The sequence below is a fragment of the Protomyctophum parallelum genome, assembly GCF_964188405.1.
Source record: "Protomyctophum parallelum genome assembly, chromosome: 4".
NCBI lineage: Eukaryota > Metazoa > Chordata > Actinopteri > Myctophiformes > Myctophidae > Protomyctophum > Protomyctophum parallelum.
This window is the reverse complement of record NC_139700.1, coordinates 26,818,239-26,833,873: the sequence shown is the minus strand read 5'-3', so window position 1 is coordinate 26,833,873 and position 15,635 is coordinate 26,818,239. Positions and strand designations below refer to the sequence as shown.

At 44.3% G+C, this 15,635-nt stretch overlaps 1 protein-coding gene across 2 annotated transcripts in view; it reads left to right on the top strand.

The window, feature by feature from the left end:
• b4galnt4a (beta-1,4-N-acetyl-galactosaminyl transferase 4a) overlaps positions 1-15,635 on the top strand; it is a 324,656-nt gene that overhangs the window by 85,918 nt on the left and 223,103 nt on the right. For both annotated transcript variants that reach the window (XM_083763365.1, XM_083763364.1), the window contains exon 2: positions 12,128-12,240. In XM_083763365.1, the coding sequence (XP_083619491.1) occupies positions 12,128-12,240 (113 nt within the window). The remainder of the gene's footprint in view (positions 1-12,127; positions 12,241-15,635) is intronic.

Sequence of the window (15,635 nt, the reverse complement as noted above, 5' to 3'; positions counted from 1 at the left end):
GACCTGACAGCTGGCAGAATGATGTTTAGGATCAATCTTTCCAGACATTTCATCATTATTGATGTTAATGCTACGGGTCTATAGTGGTTAGGTTCTGAGGAGCGGGGTTTCTTGGGTACCGGTATGATGGTGGATGTTTTCCAGGGGGTGGGTATGGATGCTGTCCTGTAGGATTCCCAGAAGATGGAGTGGAGGATGGGGGAGAGCTCCATGGCACAGAGCTTGAGCAGCTGACATAGAAACGGAGATTTTTCAGAAAACTGTCAGGATTTACAAGACATTAATTTGTAGAATCAGTTGTCAGGTCTAAATGGGTTGAGTAAAAGTACTTAGTTATTTTCCACCACTGCCCGGCACCATAAGTATTACATTAACAGTCAGGATGTACAGTATACTTTGTAGTAGTGGAGTACGTGGTAGAGGGGTGCAGGAATGAATCAAAGGGGGATGAGCGTTATTAATAATTTACACAGAGCATGATGTTCCCATTGTATATGCTCGTCCCATTCTCCCCTCTCCATAACCCCATACCTCCCTGTCTTCTTTATAATGTTTTGAGACCTCACTCCTGAGGTCAATAGGGTCATGCAAGAATCCCACGTTACAGTAAAAAGGTCCCTTTTTTTGAAGTGGAAAAAGTGTCACAAACATGGGAGTAGGCTTGGCCGACTGAGAACAGCACACTTGAGTAAGATGGTTGCAGTACAAGTCAATAACATACTGTACCATAGTGAGTAAGATGGTTGCAGTACAAGTCAATAACATACTGTACCATAGTGAGTTTTCTTTTTCTTCTTTTTTCCCACTCCCTATTTAATTAGTTTTCCCTGGAAAGCATCTTGACCTAAAACCACTGTTTTGTCTTCTCTTTTGCCAGACAAATTTTACCCCTGAGATATTTGCTGCCAAACTAATTTGGATAATAGTGACAAATGTCTTTGTTCTCGGGGCTTGCTTTCTGTTTGGGCGTGTTGAATCTATTTATCCTTCCCAGCTGTTTTTTATTTTATTTATTTCTGAGGCATGGTTGGTTACATTTTTCTGGAACTTCTGAAAAGCCAGACAGCTTGATAGTTGGGGCTATGATGGTGACAGCGGTGACACGTTTATTTGCTAGCGATAAACATAATTTAGCACTTTTGCCTCTTTCTGCGTTCACACTGGGGGTGACAGAGTGGCAGGCCACAAGTCATTTTCAATGCAAGCCATGCGGCATGAAGCTACAAAGTGACGGCCGGTACTTGTGACGGCGTTACAAGCCGCAAATCAAAGTTGAGCTGAAGTGATTTTTTTTTTCAGAGCTCCAATGACACACACAGTGAAGCATCAATCAATCCTATGCTTTTGTTTCACCACTTCCACACCCCGTCTCTCTCACTCTCTCTCTCTCTCTCTCTAACTGATGCCAGACCTACCAGACAGGCGTGGCCGTTTTCTGCTGTTTGCCGGCGTCTTTTCAGGGTTTTTAGACAGCTGGTGGATGGAATTTAAGCTCCACCCACGTGGCTAACTGCCGCTGGGGCAAGCGTTTCCGTTAATATGGACTTCACGGCCCGGAAAAGACGCCGGCAGACAGCACCTGTCTGCTCAGGTCTGGAAACAGTGTCTCTCTCTCTCTCTCTCTCTCTCTGTGTTCCGTGAATGGAAGAATTGATTGATCGATTAAATATATATAAATATTATATATATATTATATATATATATATATATATATATATATATATATATATAAAATACTTTTTTAGTCAGAAATCGTAAACAGCATGTGACAAAAATCTCCATGGGGACTTGTTTCCATTGTGGTAATGTCAATTCAAGTTCAAGTTTACGTTTTGGACCTGATAAGTCCAAAACTTTTCATAATTCAAATGCAAAAGTAGCAGATCTACAAGCTCAAAACTGTTGCTTAGCGCCACGGTTGAAGCTTGTAGATCTGCTACTTTTGATGCATTCGTGTGACGCTGTAGTATGATAAAAAAACTAAAACAAACAAAAAAACACCCCAAAAGTTAGATTAGAATATATAGGTGGTGTAATTGCTGACATGTCATTGTTTTATATTTTTGTCCTCTTGGAGGAGCACTAAAAGTGTGTTTAGCAGGTTGTAGCAAGTTTCCAATTATGTGTCATCTGTTACATCTGTTTCTAGTAATTGAGTTTGTTTGTGACACCTGTTGTGGTTGAGAGAGGGGCAGCAGTGTCATTCCACTGAGGGAAAGTGCTCTGTGCAGAAGGAGAGTTGGATGGAAGAAAGAAAGTATACTAAAGTAGAGAAGAGAAATACGAGTCAAGAATGACTGAAGCAGCCAAATCACCCCCCCCATTTGTGTGTCAGCAGGCAAAGTAACTTGCCCAACACTGGTCAGTTCTATGGTGTTTTCAGTGAATAAACAGCAGTCTCGCGTACGACAGATGGGCGGCATATACAATAGAGAGAGGGGATTTCTGCCCAACAACGACTCTATAATGAGTAAAATAGGGATGGATAATTTTATTATTGATTATTTTAGTTTCTGGGTATAGCTGATACACCTCTACTGTAGCCAGCGCGCTGCTCCTAATAGTTAAGGATAAGGTCAAATGCAAAGGACACATTTCCTCCACAGGGACCCACAAGGTATACTCAGCATGAGCACAGTCGGTATAGACACATAGCACATGCATACATTTATGAGGAGCCTCTCTCTCTCTTCCCTTCTTCCCTCGTATGTCTCTTTTGCTGCCGCATTCCCATCGGAAGCGCTTTTAACCGCCCTCCTCCTCCTCGTAGCTCAGACCTGAGCCTCACGACGTCACTTTGATTGGATGATTAGCATTCTGCCAGATCAGCCGTGTGTCTGACATTAATACATAACAGCTCAACAGCACTCCTGTAAGTGGAACCCAGGGCCTGTCGTCCACCTTGTTCAAAGATCAAAGGAGATGTGCGTGCGTGCATACTCTCTCTCTCTCTCTCACTCTCTCTCACACACACACACACACACACACACACACACACACACAGTCACACACACACACACACACGCACACACACACACACACGTGCGTCAGGTGCATGCACCTGACGAAGCCAGGTGCTTGCATACGAGTGTGCTGTGCGGTCCCTTCCTTTCCCTGGACTAACCGCAACCTGTATCTTTTCCTAATAGTTTTAACCAACAACCATTTCTAGTGTCCTCATCACCGTCTATTTCTCAAATTATACACCTAGTAAATTATACACCTAGACAGACAGACACACATGCACCACACAGACACTCACGCACACTCACATTTCCGTGATAGGCCACATCGTTTAGAATAATATCATTATTTGGGAAAAGGGCAGCCAGGCAAGGTGAACTGAAGCCCATCACACACCGGGTGCGCAGTGACGCGGCACAGGAAAATAGAACAGTGGCGTATCGGAGCGTCAGGCGAGGCGTGAACGCGCGTCGGATGCCGCCGGTGTGCGGTTCATTGAAAATAACGGAGGCGGCTGTTTTGACGCGCGGCGTTCGCAGACGGTGTGTGTAGCCCTTTATTCGTCTTTTCTTTTTCTTTTTGCCACAGCAAGTGGAGTCAAGTTAGTGCATGGGGAGAAAGTTTACCTAATTCAGTATGTGTCCCTATCTGCAGATTATGCCCTTATCAACCTTGGATAAGATTTCTGCGATGGTTAATATATCCTGTCACACTCAGACTTAATCTACAGAGCCCTCCAACAACACAAACACCCACACTATCTCTGTCCTCTGGAGGTTAAAGACATGTACTCTTTCTCTCCCCCCTCTCCTCCTGCATGTGTTATCTGCACAGTAAGTATTGCTGCTGTTCTAGAACTGCGGGGACATGAACAAATTAGGCTGTGGTTGAAAACACTGGAGCGGAATCCTCCTCCCGAAAACACTTTCAGTATTCTACCCCCGTCGCCACGACAACAGGCCTGCTGGCCTCGTGCAGCAGGCAGTCGATGGGCTCTCGTTAACCCGCCGGTCGGCTCTTCATTACTTCAGTGGTTCGCAAACGCTTTTCAATTTTAAAGATCCCCCATTATGTCTGAGAGCATACAAATGGAAAGCAAATTGACCCATTAGGTTGCATTTGTACACTCTCAGAGTTACATACCTGTAAGGGTCCATTTGGAACGCCTCAAGGAACCCAGAAGGGTCCCCACTCTGATAACCACTGCATTACTTCAGTAGATGTGGCGAGCAGCCGCCGTATTCATAGCCGTGAGTGTCTTTGACAAGTTTGTCTTTATTGGCATCAATTTAAAAGTAAACAACGCACCTTAACCACTTAAACCCCCATTATGTTGTTGAGTGACTCCCGCAGGGCTCTTAATAGTTTATTTTCCATTTTCGCTTAACATTAAATATCTTTGCTGAAAATTGCTGATGTAAGCTCGTAGATCTGCTATTTTCTGCCAAAGATTTTAACAGATGCTGAGGTTTAAGTGATTAAGAGCACCAGCATGGATCACATAAAAGCCACCATCAGGTACTACAGTATGTGTAAATCTATTTGTGGAAAAGACACCCTTTGGCTGTACGGCTGTATCCTGTGAATAAGATTCCCAAGAGCTGCGCTGTGTCTATTTGTGAAACAAGCTAAATTATCTGAAACCCTTTACTTGTACTTTTTGTGGTAAAAGCCCTCAAACTTTCTTCTTTCCTGCCTTGATCTCCTTACCCCCTCTCTCTTCTTCCCTTTATTTTATTTCTTGGAAAAATGACACAATGGGAACTATGCACAAAAACATTTTTCACCCACTTTTTTTACTTGTAAAACTCTTATGTGACAATAAAGTTGTCTGATAAATAAACAATTATAACCAGCTTGACAGCAGATGGGGAGCCAGGGATTGAAAAATACCAACATGGGCTCACTGCACCGAATGAGCCGTCTACAACCATGGGGGCCAGGAGGTCGGCCGGGAAAACACTTTAGTTGGGTCCAATTTGTATGTAAATGAAGCCATAATTTAAGATCAAAGTTAAAGTTTAGTAGGGCATCCGGGGATTCTAGTTCTGCTGGCAGAGCGTTCCACAGAGGGGTACGGTAGCTGCATAATAGAAAGCATAAGAGAGCAGCACATACAGTCACATGGTTTCTGTTGCGTTCGGAGCCTTTTGTGGTCCGAGACCCTTTGGGGGGGAAAGCGTGCGTGCACGTGTGGGTGAATTACAGACCTATATTTAGGGGAGTGTGATGGTCCCAGGCAGGCAGTGTGGGATGAGAGAGGGAGGACTATCCTTGGGGTTGGGTTCTTCCACACGGTACCAAGGGATTTGTTCCACAAATCCCTGCTTCCTCCCCATCAGGGAACCTGCAGCAACATTATGTATGACTGCACGACTGCTCTGCTAGTCTTACCAACGTAGCTGCAGTTATATATCGTCTCTGTCGGGCGGAAACCTCATATGACCAAAACTATAATTCATGATTCAAATAAAAATCTGACCAGTCTGAAGTGAGTTGTACTGTACTGTACTGTACTGTACTGTACTGTACTGTACTGTACTGTACTGTACTGTACTGTACTGTACTGTACTGTACTGTACTGTACTCCTGGCGTGTGTGTGTGTGTGCGCTCTACTGGCCACTTTAGGTGTTGCAGCACGGACACGTATGTACATATGTACACACGTATGTGCGTGATTGTGAGGACAATTTTTGTGGTCCTTCATGCAAGAGAAACGCTTGTTTAGGCAGAGATTAGACATTAAAGACTTTAGATTTAGGAGTTAGGGTTGGTTGGTTTAAACTAAGGTGTGTGCTGGTGTCGTGCTTGTAGATCTGCTATATGGCTTTAGACTTACTTGGGGTTAACAGGCTAAAGATGCAATAAATGACGTGTAGAGGGGATGTTTGGGATAACAGCGGTAGCATGGTGTAGAGGGGATGTTTGGGATAACAGCGGTAGCATGGTGTAGAGGGGATGTTTGGGTTAACAGCGGTAGCATGGTGTAGAGGGGATGTTTGGGATAACAGCGGTAGCATGGTGTAGAGGGGATATTTGGGATAACAGCGGTAGCATGGTGTAGAGGGGATGTTTGGGATAACAGCGGTAGCATGGTGTAGAGGGGATGTTTGGGATAACAGCGGTAGCATGGTGTAGAGGGGATGTTTGGGATAACAGCGGTAGCATGGTGTAGAGGGGATGTTTGGGATAACAGCGGTAGCATGGTGTAGAGGGGATGTTTGGGATAACAGCGGTAGCATGGTGTAGAGGGGATGTTTGGGATAACAGCGGTAGCATGGTGTAGAGGATGTTTGGGATAACAGCGGTAGCATGGTGTAGAGGGGATGTTTGGGATAACAGCGGCTGCATCCTCATTCATATTTTGAAGAAGACCACGTAGGCGAGGTGGGACAGAGGGAGGGCTGATGTTGTTCATCATGCCAATGTGTCAGCCTCGTGTTCACCACACTGTATAGTGTTAGTTTAACTTTGTGTAAGACTGTCGGGGAACAAATGGCAACCATATTTGGTTACATTTGTACACTTCAGCATTACAAATGGATAACACGTATGTTACTGTGTGTCCACTTTTCTGGCGGTGGTTTTCAAACCTTTCTCTCACGTCAAATTTTTATTTTATTTTGCAAAAGATATGTTTTTTGACTTGACATTTACTTTTATGGATACGATTAAGCATCGTGAACCCTGTTTCTAAATAGGCTATACACGTCTGCATGTTTTAATAGTGTGCAAATGTGCACGCATGTGTGCAGTTGTGCACGCATGTGTCTTATGGGGCGTCTCCCCACTTCTAAAAGTATAGCACTACAACACTGCTTTCAATTTCAAAGACCAACTAAAATCTACGACCAATTAATTTGTATTTGACATTCTGTCGCATTCTGTCTGGATTGGATAGTACACCCCCCACCCCTCTTATACCCACCGAACCCCTGATTCAACCCACTCACACATTGTTTAGGGGACATTGGAAAACCATTAGCTCTCGTTAGAGTTTATAGCTGCCCTTTCTCTTGCTCTGCTTTTAATCACAATCCCAGCTCTCTCTCTCTCTCTCTCTCTCTCTCTCTCTCTCTCTCTCTCTGTGTGCAGCCTGGATGTTCTGTGTTTTACACTCCGAGCAGCTAAGCTATAATGGCTCAGTTACAATGGAATGTATTCGGGGACACACGTGCACAACTGCCCTGCAACACACACGCACGCACGTTGCACGCACGCACATACGCACGCACGCACGCACATACTCACGCGCGCGCGCACACACACACACACACACACACACACACACACACACACACACACACACACACACACACACACAATCTTTACGACAGAGAGTCTATGGCTCAGGCGCCATCGTTTATGACAGCCCATCCCAGCCATGGCGATGTTATGCATTTCATGAACCACTGTGGTTAAATGGGATCACAAATGCAGTCCAATACAAATAAAATGAGATTGCAGTGAATAGGATATGGATTCCTTTTTATCGACGCTGTCGGGTGGAAACCTTGTATGTCCAAAACCCTTACTGTTCAGGAAATGTAACTTTCCTCTTCTGCCCTGGATTTGAACCCAGTTTCCTGCGCAAGTGCTGACATTCGTACCATTGAGCTAATAGTGCCTGTCAGCTTGCTCAGGGGATAAAGGGAACCTTGGCCATCGGGTCAAAATTTGTCTCAGATCCTGTGGTGAGACATGACCTTTGACTAAATGTCTCAATAGAAGAGCAGGAAGACAAAATACAACCATATATAAGTTAAATTGTAACATACTCTACCATACAGATTGGGCAACATTACATTTTATTCATTAAAAGAAGGTTACATACATAGTGCCACTTTTACATGACACTCTTGTACAACATACGGTAGTATCGGGCATTCGTAACCATAAATAAGTTCAACCGTGGGGATACAAGGTTTCTGCCCGACAGTGACGATATGGATTCCTTTTTATGTGGCTATCCTCCGGGAGGGATATTGAAACCGTGATGGCTATCCACATATCCATTCACTGCTGGTAGCCCTAAATAACCAGTCACTCGTCTCATATCCCCTTACACAGGAGGACCGTCACCAGCGTCGTGACATTTTCATTTGATAGTTTGATAGACTGTCAACCGCTTAAGACCCATTTAAAAAAAATAGCGACAGCCTTTGTAGATCGACAAAACCATAAATTGTGCGCTTATATTTGCTATTTTCACTATTCTCAAAAATCTTTCAATCTTTCACGTTGGAAATGTTAGCTTTTTTCACATGAATCTGGGGGTAAATGAGTGTAGAAAACGATAATAAGTGGATAATGATGGAAATATGGCACTGTTTGTTTCATCCAGTTTATAGCCTACAGATTAACTCATTTACCGCCAACACCCCCATCTGGTGTCTGAATTGTGTACTCCAGGACCGCCACACATTGATTTTCAATTGGGAACACCTTTATTTTAAATGCCGCTTCACTCTGAAAACGAGAGTCAGGAAGTGAATAATCGCTATGTAACATGTCCCGCGAATGTTATTTAATTGACCCAAAACATGCATTTTGTAACCGGGGATCATATCGTTTGGAGAACTGACGTGCAAATCAAGCTTGTTTTGATCCGAAAAGAAGAATCTGAGATATTACGATTCTAAAAACTGTGTTCCCTTAGACAGCATATAAGCCAGCGGAATTGTGTGTGTGTGTGTGTGTGTGTGGGTTGCCACCTTTGAGATCTTGAAATAAGGAACACTTTACGACCACGCAGCAAAGCAGCGCCGTTATCGGGTTATCGACTAACTGGCCTTGGAACGCCTCGCGATCCCCCAGGAGGACGTTACTAATGTTGCTCTGGAGAGGGAAGTCTGGGGCTCTCTGGTGGAGCTGTTTCCCCCGTGACCCGACTACGGATAAGCGGTTGAAGCTGGATGGACCCCATGAGGGCTCCTGAGCCGGTAATGTGTTGGGGACCCCATAGCGTGCGTGCGTGCACATTTTTTGTGTTTTTTATGTTTTTATCATCTTTTTGACCTAAATTTAACAAAATCAATGGCCAATTTCAGGGCCTCAGACCCAGTACCACGCGGTCCAGTTTCCTCAAAGGGCCCCAACAGCCAAGGGCCCCTGGGCCCCGGTTACACTGGCCCAATAGCTAATTTGGCCCTGGGATGGATGATTTCACATAATACCATATTAGCCTTTGGGGTCACTTGGTGGTCACTGTGGTCAGTAAGAAAGGGGTATACCTACTGCCCTGTATTTATTAACTGTTATGAAGTAGCCTATTCTGTTTATAACAACATAAGTGTTCTGATTCTGAATCTGAGTTATTTAAATGGGCACAATATTTAATTCAATTGATTAATTTATATTATTATTATTATTATTATCTTTTATTGTAATATTTATTAGACTTCATTAATAAATAATCAACCATAATAGTCTACTGAAATAGTTTGGCTATTATTCCCACATCAGCAGCCATTGGCTATTGCATGGGCAGGACAATATACCAAATCGATCTCAGGGGCAGCTTCAGTCACTGTGACACTTGTTGTCGGGTGTTCTGTGTTGATCCCTGAAGCATGCTGTATGAGTGTATGCTATCAAACAGTTCCCCATGCGCCACAGAAAACATACGCCGACATACTTTGTAATTTGCTTTATATTAATCTCCTGTGACGCTGTCAAGCCAGGGATTTGCCTCTTCCCTGCACTCACGTCTATATTTTTAAGGCGTTTTCTTTTTTGAGACGGTGGAGAATCTGCTGTTGTAGAACTTCTAGTACTAGACATTTTAAACAGCGCGTTGCGGCCGGCCGGCGAGACACGCACTGGATTTGGCACGTCGCCACAGCGCAATTGAGAGCAACAGCAGAGCACACCGCACACAAGCAGATCAGCAGCCACGGGGAGGTTTTTGTTTATGCTCGTGGGAGGTCCTGCGTGACCCCCGCGCCAGAACAATTGTGCTGTCTTTAATATTTCCTGTTTTATTTTGTTCATTATTGTCACGCAGGGGGCATTTAGGAAAATACGGAACAAACCGCGTTCCGTATTGATTCAATACGGGACGCATCATTTAATGCTCAAATAAAGGACGAATCCGTATTTTACGGAACGGGTGGCAACCTGTGTGTGTGTGTGTGTGTGTGTGTGTGTGTGTGTGTGTGTGTGTGTGTGTGTGTGTGTGTGTAAAAGAGCACACGTTTCTTACATCAGAAAGACCCAACTTAGACTATATGACCACACATTATGTTGTGTAATGCATGCACACACAGTCACACACACAAGCTGCAGACACACACACATTCTTAATGAGTGGGTTTCAATTCTGGTCGTTCTCTCCCAGCTGGCCGAGACAACCGTCATCATTACACCACAAAACTCCCATAATCCATCTGTGGCACGACAGGCTCCTAACCCCCTACAGATAAACTGGCCCTTATGTCCCAGCATGTCTGTCTGTCTGTCTGTCTGTCTGTCTGTCTGTCTGTCTGTCTGTCTGTCTGTCTGTCTGTGTCTGTGTCTGTCTGTCTGTCTGTCTGTCTGTCTGTCTGTCTGTCTGTCTGTCTGTCTGTCTGTCTGTCTGTCTGTCTGTCTGTCTGTCTGTCTGTCTGTCTGTCTGTCTGTCTCTCTCTCTCTCTCTCCTTACTGTGGCTTTGTGTTGTTCCTCCCTGGAGCTTGCGTTGGGCCGGAATTGGGGAGATTACTACTCAGGTGCTTCCGTTCCGTCCGTGAATTCAGATCCGAACCTCGGATGTCTGATCGGCACAATGGACAGTGGCGTAGATATTTTGAGTAAAGAGCCATAGAAGATCCTAATTCTAACAGAAGTCTACACATGCGTGAGCATGTTAAGATCTTAATTCTAACGCTCTGTGCACGCTCTGTGCGTGTAGGGGAGAGCAAGACAGTTCAATATTTTCGAAACAACACACAGACGTAAAATAATTTAAAACCTAAAACATGGAGTCATGAGGTTTCCTCCCGACAGCAACGGGAAAAAAAAAACTGGAGACGACTTGGAACACCCCCCCCCCCCCCCCCCCCCCCCAGAACCCACCTTCTTTACGTAGGTATTGGACTAAGATCTTTGACACTATGTCGAGTAGTGTTAGGGTACCATTTGAACCAAATGTAATGACAGCTATTTTTGGAATCTCTTCCCCTGATCTGTTCCTGTCAAAATACGAAGCTCACTTGGTGGCCTTTACCACTCTCTTAGCTAGGCGTCTAATTCTGATGAAATGGAAGTCCTCTGTTCCCCCAACCCATCTCCACTGGATTAGAGATGTACTCCACTTTATTAAATTAGAAAAAAATAGATGTACCCGGAGAGGCTCGGTATCCAAATTTGAGGACACATGGGGCCCCTTCCTCGCACTAGTAAATGACTTGCAGTTTCAAGATATTCCAGATTGAATGAGTTTAATCCTGGATTTGAGCATGCTAGATTCCCGACGTAGCTGGGTTGTTCAGTATATTTATTATTAGGAGCCATGTGTGGATGCACTGCCACGTCCATTGTGTTTTGAAAGGGTGACCAATGACCATGCCATGTTGTCTTGTCTTGTCGTATGTTTGTCTTGTTTTTGTTTTAAAACTTGGTTCAGGTTATGTGGTTATCAATGTCGCTTCCATGTTAGCATAGGACTATGCAACTTTCATTTTTTTTTTGATGCTGCCACAATATTTTGTGTATGGTGTTCACAACATTTATATATGTACATGTTATTTCTTTGATATGTTCTGTATGGGTGTGTCACATATACTGTCATTTTGTTTGATTTACTGTATACCCTGAGTCTTTTTTTTTTTTTTTTAATATTTTTTTTTTTGCGGCTTACGCCTTTTATTGATTTTTGAAGGGACAGACAGTAGGCTGACAGGAAACGGGAGAGAGATGGGGGGATGACATGCAGTAAAGGCCGTGTCGGGTCCGGGAGTCGAACCCGCGGCACACTGCGACTGGATTACCAGTCCGGTGCCCAGACCGTTACGCTACGGCCTGGGCCTACCCTGAGTCTTGAATAAACAAAACAGTGAACAAAAAAAAAAGAAAAAAATAACCCACTTTGAGAAGCAGTGAACTAGTGATGATGATGATGATGAATAATAACAGCATTGCAGATAGTGATGCTAAAGGCTAACGGCTAACGGCTCTGTGTTCAGATGGAGAGAGGCAGACGGAGGGGACGGACGCCAGCCGTAAGAGGGACGCTCGCTCCTCAGCTGGACACCACAAGAACGAGGACACTAGTGACAGCAGGGAGGACGATATGGCGGTGAGTTCTGGCTTCACTGGACAGATTGTATTTCACTCTCTCTCTCACACACAGGCACGCACGCACGATGGCACGCACGCACGCACGCACCTGACGATATGGCGGTGAGTTCTGGCTTCACTGGACAGATTGTATGTCACACTCTCTCTCTCTCTCTCTCTCACACACACACACACACACACACACACACACACACACACACACACATATATACACACACACACACACACACACGCGCACGCTCCAGCGTGGGGAAGCAGGGCTCTATGCTGTAGTGTTATTGTGGGGAAGCAGGGCCCTATGCTATGTTGTGTTATTGTGGGGAAGCAGGGCTCTATGCTGTAGTGTTATTGTGGGGAAGCAGGGCTCTATGCTATGTTGTGTTATTGTGGGGAAGCAGGGCTCTATGCTATGTTGTGTTATTGTGGGGAAGCAGGGCTCTATGCTATGTTGTGTTATTGTGGGGAAGCAGGGCTCTATTCTGTAGTGTTATTGTGGGGAAGCAGGGCTCTATGCTATGTTGTGTTATTGTGGGGAAGCAGGGCTCTATGCTATGTTGTGTTATTGTGGGGAAGCAGGGCTCTATGCTATGTTGTGTTATTGTGGGGAAGCAGGGCTCTATGCTGTAGTGTTATTGTGGGGAAGCAGGGCTCTATGCTATGTTGTGTTATTGTGGGGAAGCAGGGCTCTATGCTGTAGTGTTATTGTGGGGAAGCAGGGCTCTATGCCATGTTGTGTTATTGTGGGGAAGCAGGGCTCTATGCTATGTTGTGTTATTGTGGGGAAGCAGGGCTCTATGCTATGTAGTGTTATTGTGGGGAAGCAGGGCTCTATGCTGTAGTGTTATTGTGGGGAAGCAGGGCTCTATGCCATGTTGTGTTATTGTGGGGAAGCAGGGCTCTATGCTATGTTGTGTTATTGTGGGGAAGCAGGGCTCTATGCTGTAGTGTTATTGTGGGGAAGCAGGGCTCTATGCTATGTTGTGTTATTGTGGGGAAGCAGGGCTCTATGCTGTAGTGTTATTGTGGGGAAGCAGGGCTCTATGCCATGTTGTGTTATTGTGGGGAAGCAGGGCTCTATGCTATGTTGTGTTATTGTGGGGAAGCAGGGCTCTATGCTATGTTGTGTTATTGTGGGGAAGCAGGGCTCTATGCTGTAGTGTTATTGTGGGGAAGCAGGGCTCTATGCTATGTAGTGTTATTGTGGGGAAGCAGGGCTCTATGCTATGTTGTGTTATTGTGGGGAAGCAGGGCTCTATGCTATGTTGTGTTATTGTGGGGAAGCAGGGCTCTATGCTATGTTGTGTTATTGTGGGGAAGCAGGGCTCTATGCTATGTTGTGTTATTGTGGGGAAGCAGGGCTCTATGCTATGTTGTGTTATTGTGGGGAAGCAGGGCTCTATGCTATGTTGTGTTATTGTGGGGAAGCAGGGCTCTATGCTGTAGTGTTATTGTGGGGAAGCAGGGCTCTATGCTATGTTGTGTTATTGTGGGGAAGCAGGGCTCATTGCCATACTGGCTCATGGTGGACTTTTCTTTTTGACATACAAAATGACAATAATACATACTATCCCTGAATGACCATAACAGGTCTGTCACTCTGAGAGTGCACAAATGGCACTCTTAGAGTTATAGGGGTCCATGAAAATATTCTATAGAAATCCGGGAGTCATTCAGTAGTTGGAACTAATATTATTACAAAACCTTTGCCTCGATTATGATTAATGAACGGTTCTGTAGATCTGACTATAACATTTGAATTGTACAACAATGGGTTAGGGTATAAGATATATTTTTTGCCTTTATTTGACAGATTACAGTCCATGTAGAAGTATTGTCATATGCCTGTTATTGATTATAAATACTGGTTTTTATATATTATATATTTGTTATATAATATATATGTATATATAATATATATATATATTGAGTATATTGGGTGAATTGCCCTCCGGCTCCTACCCACAGTGTAAGTGTGCGTGCGTGCGTGCGTGTGTGCACGTGTGCGTAAGCCCACCGCGCTCCAACAGTCACAGCCCACATTTTAATTATTAGCTATAGTGTGTTCCCTGTGTACCCTCTGATTAGCACTCACTCTACTCTACTGCCGCTGCCAAATGGAGGTGGGGGGGTTAAGGGGGTGGTGGTGGGGGGGAGGGTAGGGGGGTTATGGAAAAGAGATTAACGTGACTTCTCTGAGTACAGAGTAAAGAGATTGGTGCAATCATTCTCGAACCTCTTTCATTTCAAGCCCCCCCCCCCTTCTTAGCTCCATATTTTAACATTTTGTGTTTTTCTGTAAATTAATTCCCTATACATCATACTACAGCATCACACGAAAGCAGTATAAGTAGCAGATATACAAGCACATATACACATTTCCGTGTAACAGTAACAGTTTTGGACATAATGAGTTTTACGCCCGACAGAGTCGCTTAAAAAAAATGCCCCTGGCCACATTCTACACAGATGTGCGTATCTGCTATTTAAAACAAAAAATATATATAATCTTGAAATATTGGAAAATGTTAAATGAGCATTCAGTGATTTGGAAAGCCCCAGGTCACAAGCCCCACCTGTGACCGGCACATGCACGCACTACAGTGGGGGAACACGCAACAGGCCAACATGTGGTGCCACGGTAGTTTGAGAGCCAGTGAGATACAGGTTAGAGGCATGCAGTGCCACGGTAGTTTCTTAGCAGAACCACTGAGATACAGGTTATAAGGCATGCCGTGCCACGGTAGTTTGAGAACCAGTGAACTTAGCAAAGTTTTCTTAGAAAAATCCACTTTTTGTGCTTTGTTTCGAACACACCTACAGTTTTAGCCTTCATGGTGACCCTGCAGTATAAATAATATAGAAGGATGTATTTTTCTCAGTAGAGACACGCTGCCTGCTCAAATATAGAACATCTATTGAAAGTTTTCAGAAAAGTTAGTTTGAAAAGAGAAAAGTAAAACAAAAAAAGAAGATTAGGGTTAAAGCTTCAATCCGTAAAATGTATGTCCTACCCCGACAGATGCTGCATCTCAAGGTGCTTTCAATAAAATTCTGACCATTTCAATCCTGTCGCATAAAACCATCAAAAGTAGCATATCTCATCTGCAAGCTTGTAAATCTGCTTTTGCTATTTTTAATATGAATCCTGAAAGGTTTCGGGCATATGAGGTTTCCACCCGACAGAAATAAATAGAAGAGTGGGGAGACCACCTCCAACCCCACAGTTGTGGTAGTAAACATACTCTAAAAAAGAGTTTAGATGAGCTGCCGGGGATTCTTTCTCAACAATGACCTGCTCGCCGTCAATTATCCCTTGCCTAATCGAGGCAAACGCTTCAAATAATCGTGATATTGATTTGAAGCTGTAGTGTATCTCCCTGCCCTAGTTTTTTT